The 10,879-nt window shown below is 41.2% G+C and overlaps 1 protein-coding gene across 1 annotated transcript; it reads left to right on the top strand.

The window, feature by feature from the left end:
• The first annotated feature begins 3,802 nt into the window (after positions 1 to 3,802).
• Positions 3,803 to 9,880, top strand: Pcdh20 (protocadherin 20). Its single transcript, XM_048422066.3, has 2 exons — positions 3,803 to 4,593; positions 5,641 to 9,880. Exons 1-2 carry the CDS (start codon positions 4,462 to 4,464, stop codon positions 8,365 to 8,367), a joined length of 2,859 nt encoding a protein of 952 aa, XP_048278023.1. The 5' UTR covers positions 3,803 to 4,461; the 3' UTR covers positions 8,368 to 9,880.
• The last annotated feature ends 999 nt before the right edge of the window (positions 9,881 to 10,879 follow it).

Here is a 10,879-nt window from a genome sequence, read left to right as displayed (position 1 = left end):
ACTAGAAGACAAAATCATATATAGTTATAGATCAGAGTCCAATAACCACATCAGATAACATGCAACCATGTAAAATTTTTATCTTAATAATTATATTATAAAACCACCACAATGATTAATAAAATAACAACTAAACTGACTTCATGTTCAGACCATAAATACTGATAAATTGTTTTAACATTGCAAAAATATTGTTTGTTCTCTAAATGCAACAACCATTAACATTGTTTAATCAATTAAAAAACTTTTGTATTGCATAGCACATGGATTATACTATAAAAATTCTCATATACTAATATACTGCATACACTTATGCTTAACATAGTTTCTAAATAAACATACTTAGAGTTTTATAAGATACTAATAATATAAGCACACTATCTTAAAATAAAGTAGTAAAATTCTTAATATTTTAACATTTTGAAATATATGTAACAAACATTGGATTGTATTTCAAAATACATTAAACATTAATATTAAGGGTTTAATTAAGAGAGCCTTTTTGAAGACCATACTATTATTAAAATGACTTTTAAATTTAAAATTATTTGCAGATATAAGCAATAAATTACATAGTATTTTAAGAATTCAAATATTTCAAAAATATGCTTATTAAAGTACAATTTCAAACCTGGTCTCTTGATAGACACAGATATATGCTCATTCCATTAAAAAAGAAAAAACATTAGGGAGAGAAGTTGTGCAGCAGCTGAAAACCATCGCTACCATTTAGTTATATAACCGAGTGAATAATCAACCAATCTGCGTTTTATCAGGTAGTATCTGTTACTGAGAGAACAATTAAGCCAGTTCATACATATATGTACATGTGGTTTGTGAGGATGTTCAGCAGGAAACTGAAGCAGAGATGTAATAATTTGTCTAAAGTCACACAGGATATAAGGAACAAACCAGAGACTAGAATCCAAATCCCCAGCTCTGTTCAAAATACCAGCCATTATTTCATGCTGCTTCTTTGTCTACAGCAGAAATGGGCTTGGGAGGTATATAATCTAGCTATTCTTCTAGACCAATTTTTACAAAACACCTGGGAAGCAGGCCCAGAGCGATTGAGACATCTGAGAAGCTCATGAGTATTATTTTCAAGGGACTAATAGTGTGGAAGCGCTCTAAATCATCTTTAAAAAGAAATCTGTGGCACCAGATGGTAGGTCACAAGGCTCTCTCCAGAAGGAACAAGAGTCTGGGGATGCTTTTACAATGCCCAAGAAAATGGTGCATAGAATTGTGGAAGCTCGTTTGATTTTGCCGTTTTTAAAAACTCAATTAAAAAACAATACTCGGCATGAAACCTCGACTTAGATCCTCAAAGAGAGATGATAACAGGTAGTTCATTTAGTTCTTTTAACACTGTGCTTGCGACATGTAACACGCCACCTAGTTTTGTGCCAAGGCTCCCAGTTTTTAAGAGAAATAATTATTCAGGGAGCTATTCAACAACTGTCATAGGAACGTAAAACAAATCTGTTTCATATTGTCATCACAAATAGTACTTTCAAAACCTGTTCAATGTCTGTCTTTCCACTCACTTAAATTGATTTTGCTATAGTTTTCATATCCAATCCTTTTAGAAACACTGTATTCAGAGAATCTGATTAGATTGCGTCCTCGTTCAGTCCCAGTCCAACTGGCCTTGGTAAACTCTCATTAGATCCGTCCCCTTGTATCAGTGGGTGATCGCATCCCTCGCAGACCTTATTTCCTTTTTCATTTTCTTCCTCCTTCTGCTCCTCATTTGGACCTTGGGGGGCTCAGTCCGGTGCTCCAATGTGGGTCTCCGTCTCGCCATCCATCGTGGGATGAAGGTTCTCTCTGATCTTGCCTTCTTTGCCAACCAGATTCTCTGAATATGGCCGGATTCTCTGAATGTGGCTGGCCTGGAGTCTTTCTGAAAAGCCATTGACAATGGCACTGGGACTTGTTTCCTCTGCATATACTGGATTTTGCGGATCCAGTCTGTCTGGACACTCACCTTCCTGGACCTGGAGGGAGGCAGGAGGAACTTGAACTTCCCACTGGGCAGGAAACCCTGACTGCTCTTAGGGATGGAGAGGGAGGAGGAGAGGGAGTGGGGGGAGTGGGAGGGTGGTGGGAGGAGGGGCGGAAATGGAAACTTTTATAATTTAATAAAATTACAAAAAAAGAAAAAGAAAAAAAGAAACACTGTAGACAAACTATAGTCTAAAAGGGAGATTCAGCTTAACAAAGATGTTGAACACTTATATAGCTTTCTATAAAAACAATTGGATAATATGGCAGGGTCAAAAAATGTCTGCTATGATGGGCTGGTAGGGATACCTTTAAAAAGTAGATTTATTGTAAAGAAGGGAAAGACGCCAAAGGAAAGGAAAGTCAGGTTTGAGTATAATCGTGAAGAGATGTTCTCCAGTTAGATTGTATTGATAAACAATTACACAGCAATGTTCTTATAAACAAACAAAAGTTAAAGAAACATGCACAGCTACACAGAAAAACAGAGAGAGAGACAGGGACCAAGACCTTAATCAAAAGAAGAGGGAATGAAGTGTGTGAGCATATACAGTCCAATGCATTTACTATCTAGGTAGCAATCAAATTATTGCGTTTTCTGGGTTGTATGGCCATTGAAAGATTTTTTTAACTCTAGGCATCTCTCCTGACTTCTTGAGGCAAAAGATGTTGCATGGAAAAATAAACACAATTTAGATGAATCAAGATGCTGATTTTTAGAATCTGATAACCTTTTAACTACAGACTCCAAAATATTTACCTATGATGGTAAAAGTTCAGCTGACGACCAGAACCAGCAGATAAAGTAGAAAGGCATAAGAGGTAAACATGCCTCCCTGGATGTGGTCTGTTTATCAGATGCATAATGTCCTCTACCCAGAAGAACATGGTCAGATGTGTATCCATGGGTTTGCCACTTCATCTACTCCCCCATAGCACTGTAAAGAGCTATGATCATATTATAAGTCAGACAGGTTGTATAGAGGGTTGTGTCTGTTGTATGGACAGCGCCACTTCTGTACTGACAAGCTGCCGCACACCAGATGTTCTAGGGGGGGCACTTGGTCAATATTTACTCTGGACCTAGGATTACTGAAAACGAGGGAAAAATACGGCCATAAGCTGAACAATTAGCTTAGACAAACATTTTCTATGCTGGTTAGTACAAGGTAGAAAGAAACTAAATTAACTTTCATTTGGAAAGCACAAAAAATTGCTTTTCCTGTTGACAGAGAAGACATTTTTCTGGTCTAGACTCAGTCACTGATCACTCAGCAGATAAGACATTATGTTTAGGCCAGAAAAGGGGAAATTTGGAAGCCCCGTGCAGAGAATTGCCTTGGCCATTGCTTACATGACATCCGGCAGGTCAGGCAGTTTCATAGACTGAACATACTGGATTTTCCCACCAGCTCTGATTTCATCAAAGATTACAGGTAACAAACTGTTGAGCATCTGAGTGAGAAAAAAAAAATAGCAAAGCATTTCGAACCGTACTCCCAGACCTGTTTCTAAGAAGGCATTTCTCCAATAGGCATTTAGGATAGCAGAGTAAAGAGAGATGAGAAAACAGTGATTTGAAAAGTAAACCAGTGTTTTATTTAAGCTTTGGTAACTGCCCTCTCTCCTTTAAATATTCCTCTTCCAGAAAGACAGGTGATATTGCTTGCAGTGCACACACACACACACACACACACACAGAGAGAGAGAGAGAGAGAGAGAGAGAGAGAGAGAGAGAGAGAGAGAAAGAAAGAGAGCACCTCCTTCCAGTCTTTCAGCTAGAAACTGCGGCTGTCTCTAAAATCAAACCAGACACCCAGAGACACTTGCGCCCTGAAAACTATCATCTTGGCCATCACCAACAGTGAAGCTTAAAATGAAGACATCGGGGACATTTATGGATTCCTTAGATTCGCTTTTCTGGCTCTCATCTCGGCACAAAGAAGTTGAGACTACTGTTATTTGAGAAAAGTGTGTTTTCCTGCTCTGTAGAAAGCACTGTTGGATACGTATGACTAGGAGAAACGGATTGGCAAAGCAGGATTTTGTGGGACCGCTTTTGTGCATCCGGATACCAGTGTGTTCTTGTTTATTTATTTTAATTCTCCCTCTCTTGCTAGCAACCTGTGGACTTGGGGTTTAACTGGTCCAGTAAAGAGCAGGACTGGTTGACAGGCGCTCTGGTGCCAGACCTGGTGACATCTCCTAGCAGCCTTGGAGAACCAGACCTCGTTCTGACTTCTTTGGCGGGCTGTGGACATATCATGTCCAAGAGTGGACACTGCAAATGTCCCCTTCTGGCCCTGGGCTTTTCAGACCATCCGAGTTCCTGTTTTTAAGTGACAGGCCAGTGACTATTGGCTGAAGGTCCCCAGCGATTTGCATGAACGGGGAGGGAGTGTCCTCCGCCGCCCTCCCTTCTGGAGCGTGCTGACTGCAGCCTCCTAGGGAATGCGCGGCCGAGGGAACGCGCGCAGCTCGCTGGTCCAGGCAGTGAGCTTGCGCCCAGCGACCTGGCACCCGTGCCTGGATATGGGGCATCTACATCGTCCCAGGAGCAGCACCAGCCACAGAAACCTGCCGGTAAGGATGCAGGAATCCCGGTCCCCCAGAAGTTGCAATGCTCTCCAGCTGTTCCTACTCCTTGACCGTGTTTTCAAACGTTTTCCCATAATGCAAACTTCCCAAGATGACGGGAGGGGGGAAAAGGAGTTTTGGATACAGTACCTATGGTATTTCAGCAAATAGCTTTGTCCCCCAGGACGAGAAAGGAAGTTTCTGAAGCAGAGATGTTGGACGAGGTTGAGGGCCAAAGGTGTGCTCAATCTGCTTTATATTCAGGGGTAAAGAGATTGATTCCTGTAGCCGATGTCAGCTTGGAACTGTCTGTCTACTGCGACTGACAAATGTTTTTGCATAATAATTATCCGCGTTTACTTTACTGGATCCTAGGCTTGGCAGGAGGTAGAGCGCATAGGAGACAGCGACCCAGATCGTTGGATTTGATGTACGAATAAAAATGGGGAAAAAAATTCACTTTACCCCCTTTAATCTAAGGGGTGGTGGGGAGTAGGTGGGGGGTACGGCTCAATTTTACATGCTATTGCTGTTATTATTATTAGTGTGGATGCTATTGTTTATAGTGGCTTCAGAGAAAACGGATGTAACACGTTAGGTGTTCTGGGACCTTAATGGCAGAATCATTTCAGTGAGAAGTAAATCGTCCACCGCTCAGTGCTTTCCTCCACCATCCTCTCTTTCCCCATAACCTAAGAAGGTTTCCTGTCGCGTTGCGCAGCCTTTTGAGAGGAAGCCTTCTCTGTTCTGTGTTTGTAGGGACCCAGTGTCTGACAATTTGGGATTCTAACTGTTAGCTTAACGAGGCTAGTGACCGTACCGGGTGGGAGTGGGGAGAATCTAAGATCAAGAGACAGGAGTAAGTTTCAGAGACAGCGTTGCTTCACAGACCTCCCAGCTTGGCACCAAGTTTGTACTTCGCTGGAGATGAAAGGTTTTGTTTGTGAAGTACGGATAAGGATAAGCAATGCCCCGGGCGGGGGTCACTCTTTACTAACTCCCATCTCTGCTTCCGGAAGTGTGTAATCACTTTGTCCCCTCACTTCACTCCAGCATGTTTTTCTGCTTTTTCTCTTCGTGGGACCCTTCAATTGCCTCGCGAGTTACAGCCGTGCCACCGAGCTTCTGTACAGCCTAAACGAGGGACTGCCGGCGGGGGTGCTCATAGGCAGCCTGGCTGAAGACCTAAGGCTGCTCCCCCGGGCCTCCGGGAGGCAGAACCAGCAGTCGCTGCACCCAGAGCGCACTGCCACTGAAGGGAGCCCCCCACTCTCTTTCAGCTTGGCCTCAGGAGGACTGAGTGGCCAGTATGTGACCCTAGACAACCGCTCCGGGGAGCTGCACACTTCAGCACAGGAGATCGACAGAGAAGCACTGTGTCTCGATGGGGGCGGAGGGACTGCCTGGAGCGGCAGCACCTCCATTGCCTCCTCTCCTTCCTCTGACTCTTGCCTTTTGCTTCTGGATGTGCTGGTCCTGCCTCAGGAATATTTTAGGTTTGTGAAGGTGAAAATTGCCATCCGGGATATCAATGACAATGCTCCGCAGTTCCCACTTTCTGAAATCTCTGTTTGGGTCCCAGAAAATTCACCTGTAAACACCCGCTTGGCAATCGAGCATCCAGCCGTGGACCCCGATGTAGGCATTAATGGAGTGCAAACCTATCGCTTACTGGACTACCATGGTATGTTTACCCTCGACGTGGAGGAGAATGAGAATGGGGAGCGAACCCCTTACTTGATTGTCATGGGTGCTTTGGACAGAGAAACCCAGGACCAGTATGTGAGCATCATCATTGCTGAGGATGGTGGGTCTCCACCACTACTGGGCAGTGCCACCCTCACCATTGGCATAAGTGACATTAATGACAATTGTCCTCTCTTTATAGACTCCCAACTTAATGTCACGGTTTATGGAAACGCTACAGTAGGCACCCCCATTGCAGCCGTCCAGGCTGTCGATAGAGACTTGGGGACCAATGCACAGATCACTTACAGTTACAGCCAGAAAGTTCCACAAGAATCCAAGGATTTATTCCACCTGGATGAGACGACTGGAGTCATTAAACTTTTCAATAAGATTGATGGGAGTGTCCTACAGACACACAAGCTCACCATCCTTGCTAATGGACCAGGCTGTATCCCTGCAGTGATCACCGCTCTTGTGTCCATCATCAAAGTTTTTTTCAGACCCCCAGAAATTGTCCCACGTTATATTGCAAATGAAGTGGATGGGGTTGTATATCTTAAAGAGCTGGAGCCTGTTAACACTCCAATTGCATTTTTCACCATAAGAGATCCAGAAGGCAAATACAAGATTAACTGCTACCTGGATGGCGATGGGCCCTTCAGGCTCGTCCCCTACAAGCCGTACAACAATGAGTATTTGTTGGAGACCACAAAACCTATGGACTATGAGCTGCAGCCATTCTATGAAATAGCTGTCGTGGCCTGGAACTCAGAAGGGTTTCATGTCAAGAGGGTCATTAAAGTACAACTTTTAGATGACAATGACAATGCTCCTGTTTTCCCTCAACCTTTGATAGAACTGACCATTGAGGAAAACAATGCACCTAATGCCTTTCTAACGAAGCTCTACGCTACGGATGCTGACAGTGGAGAGAGGGGGCAAGTTTCTTATTTCCTGGGACCAGATGCACCATCTTATTTTTCCTTAGACAGTGTCACGGGGATCCTGACAGTTTCTACTCAGCTGGACAGAGAAGAGAAAGAAAAGTACAGGTACACTGTCCGTGCTGTGGACCGTGGGAATCCACCCAGGGAATCAGTGGCCACAGTGGCTCTCACTGTATTGGATAAAAATGACAACAGTCCTAGGTTCATCAACAAGGACTTCAGCTTCTTTGTTCCCGAAAACTTTCCAGGCTATGGTGAAATTGGAGTCATTAGTGTAACGGATGCCGATGCTGGGAGGAATGGATGGGTAGCCCTCTCCGTGGTAAACCAGAGTGACATTTTTGTCATAGACACAGGCAAGGGCATGCTGAGAGCAAAGGTCTCTTTGGACAGAGAGCAGCAAAGCTCTTACACTCTGTGGGTGGAAGCTGTTGATGGGGGTGAGCCGGCCCTTTCCTCCACCACAAAAATCACCATTCTACTTCTGGACATCAACGATAACCCTCCTCTTGTTTTATTTCCTCAATCTAATATGTCGTATTTGTTGGTCCTACCCTCCACTCTCCCGGGCTCACCAGTTACAGAGGTCTATGCTGTTGACAAAGACACAGGCATGAACGCTGTCATAGCTTATAGTATCATAGGCAGAAGAGGTCCCAGGCCTGAGTCTTTCAGGATCGACCCGAAAACTGGCAACATAACTCTGGAAGAAGCTTTGCTGCAGACAGATTATGGACTGCATCGCTTGCTGGTGAAAGTGAGTGACCATGGCTACCCTGAACCGCTCCATTCCACTGTCATGGTGAACCTATTTGTCAACGACACCGTCAGTAACGAGAGCTACATTGAAAGCCTTTTAAGAAAAGAACCAGAAATTAATATAGAAGAGAAAGAACCACAAATCTCCATAGAACCAACTCATCGGAAGGTAGAATCTGCATCCTGTATGCCCACATTAGTTGCTCTGTCTGTCATAAGCTTGGGTTCCATCACGCTAGTAACAGGGATGGGAATATATATCTGCTTACGGAAAGGTAAAAAGCATCACAGGGAAGCCGAAAATTTGGAAGTACAAATTCCACTGAAAGGAAAAATTGACTTGTGTATGAGAGAGAGAAAACCAATGGATATTTCTAATATTTGATGTTTCATTGTGGAATAACACAGAGGGATCTTTTAACTGCCATGAGTGGTCTTTGTCAACGCAAACAATGCTGTGCTAAGGAGATTCCACTGAAAGACAACTAATTTATAACTTGTAACATAATGTAAATACTTGTTTACAGGTTTTTAATTCAAATTCAGAGGTTATAAAATGTGTACAAAATTTTTAAATGAAAATTAGTACTAACAGCTATATCATTGCTATTTATATATATATTAACGTTATATATATATAACGCTGGACATAGTTGGCAGCTCTCATACACCAAGCAGATGACTGACAAATCTCAAGACTAAGGTAAGAAAAGTACGTTTTGTTGTTCTAAAATGTCTTTTCACCACAAGAGGGCACCAGCTGCCCCTTTGCAGGGAGCTGCAGTATTGTACATGATAGTTGTACATGAAATTGAGAGAGTATATTTTAAATATATTGTTTTTCACATTAAATATAAAATTAAAGTAAATTGAATTTGCCTACTTAAATATATGAATGAGGAGAAATCCACTTGTAAACAAAATTCATTACCTCATGAGTACATCAATTATAGTTTGAAAGAGAAGGCATTTAAAAAGAAGTGCAATTCATGTTGGGCAAACATCAAAACATTGCGACGTGTTCCACATTTGATCTGCTCAAGAGTTCACTACATTGTGCAGGTCCACCTGCTGTCTGTATGCTTTGCAAGTGTACTTACTTGCTAGAAATACAGGAGGTGGGCATCATCTGTGAATTCTTCCGTTTTTAAAATGTAACTAGACATTGCACTCAGAAAGAGCCAGCATATCCATGTCTCAAACTCAACTTGCTTGCTTGGTGTTCACGGTGTCCACGCGGTCTCAGCTTGTGAGCAGCAGTTTGTTCTTGGGTTATGTGTTAAGTTGTGTATGATTCTCTTCATCTACCACATGAGAAAAAGAAAGGTCGCATTGAAATTGAACTCCTCTGAAAGCTGGTGTACACTAGTGACTGTTTTAGTTGGCATTTTATGTGAAAGTTATACGTTTTTGTAGTCATTGAGCTCCATTTGCCTACCATTCTGGCTTCTTTATTTGGTTCTGGAAAACATCCAACAGTTTATTTGTAAACAGGTTCCTTTGATAATTTAGTTTTGACTGACTCTTTTGCAATGAAGAAAACTGGTTTGTCAGTGATTTCTAACTTTTCTGTCTTTGCATGAGATGGGAATTTCAATTTATGTAAGAACTATAGCAAAGCTGTCAGTGTAAACAAGAAATGTGTTAGCTTCAAATGGGTCACTTTACTTACTTATCAGCATCATGTTCTGTATCGTACCAAATTGTTTATATGTCTGCAAATTAAAGGTATATATTTTCATAATTTCCTGATTGTTTCTACCATTTTATATCTGAACATGGGCTTGTTCTTTCACTGAAGTGCCTGCTATTGGTGTCTGTTTCTTTTTAGGATTAAATGTGAGAAACTGTAGTATTCTGCTATGCTAAAGTTTATATTAAACTAATTCATGACTTAATTAAGCATTGGGTAAATTATTAAGGGTATGTATAATTGCAGCATATATAGAAGAGAGAATGCCTGTATGTTTAAGTTCTTATGAAAACTTGCACCCATGCATGTGTATATTCATATTAACTAATTACAGATTTATTATCAGTATAACTTTTTCTCACATTTCAGCAAACTTCTTATTTGCTGTATTTCACTGGTGTGCCATGCTTTTTAAGGTAATAACACAACATGAAGAAGAAACTTAAACACAATCACAGGGATTATCAGATTTATATCAATTACTTATTATTATTTCCTTCTCTTTGGTGATTTGGATAAATAAATATGTAAAGCATCAGAGTTTGAGACAAAAATCACTACATTTTCATGAACGTTTCTTTTGTATGATAGGCACTTGTATTCAGAGACTTATGAGGCCATTTAAGCTCATAAACTGTTCATTCACAACTCTTATGTAACAAAGGAGGAAAACATCCTTTCTAGTCATATTTTATTTAGTTTCTTTAATCAAAGGAAGAACTACATAAACATAAGTAGCAACATTAAAAAAAATAAGTTCTCCACCAGCTCCATGACTTTTGCCATCATCATAAAGAGAAAAGTAAATATTTTCTTTATTTCTGAGTTTGAACATGGCTCATGTGTTGTGGGATGACTATTGCACTTCATTTCTTGCATGAGAAATATCTATAACCTTAATAAAATTGTGCATTTTAAATATTTTTGTTGGAGGATTTCCTTTACACAGTATTTTATTCAGAATAAGAACAGAAATCTAAGGGAAAGCTAAAGTAAATTAAGCTTAAAGATAAAAGCTTCTTTTTCCTAAGACCCTGTGCTGGATCAGTTGCCAAAATGTATGCTAATCATGTCAATGTTGTTAGTTAAGCTGGCACAAAGATAACTGTTCCATTCATTAAAAGCTCTAATATCCATTTAACAGTTTGAGGACCAGTGAGCTCCCTTTGCTCAATTTAATGATGAAGGGATGGCTCTGATATTT

The sequence above is a fragment of the Myodes glareolus genome, chromosome 12, assembly GCF_982192425.1.
Source record: "Myodes glareolus chromosome 12, mMyoGla1.1, whole genome shotgun sequence".
Classification (NCBI taxonomy): domain Eukaryota; kingdom Metazoa; phylum Chordata; class Mammalia; order Rodentia; family Cricetidae; genus Myodes; species Myodes glareolus.
Note: the sequence above shows the minus strand (reverse complement) of the source record. Positions and strands in the feature narration are given on the sequence as shown.

Excerpts from the sequence above, each read along its gene's own strand:
- Pcdh20 (XM_048422066.3), top strand. The coding sequence starts at position 4,462 with ATGCGCGGCCGAGGGAACGCGCGCAGCTCGCTGGTCCAGGCAGTGAGC. Across the intron at positions 4,594-5,640 it reads CCAGCCACAGAAACCTGCCG|CATGTTTTTCTGCTTTTTCT; the intron begins GTAAGGATGCAG and ends ACTTCACTCCAG.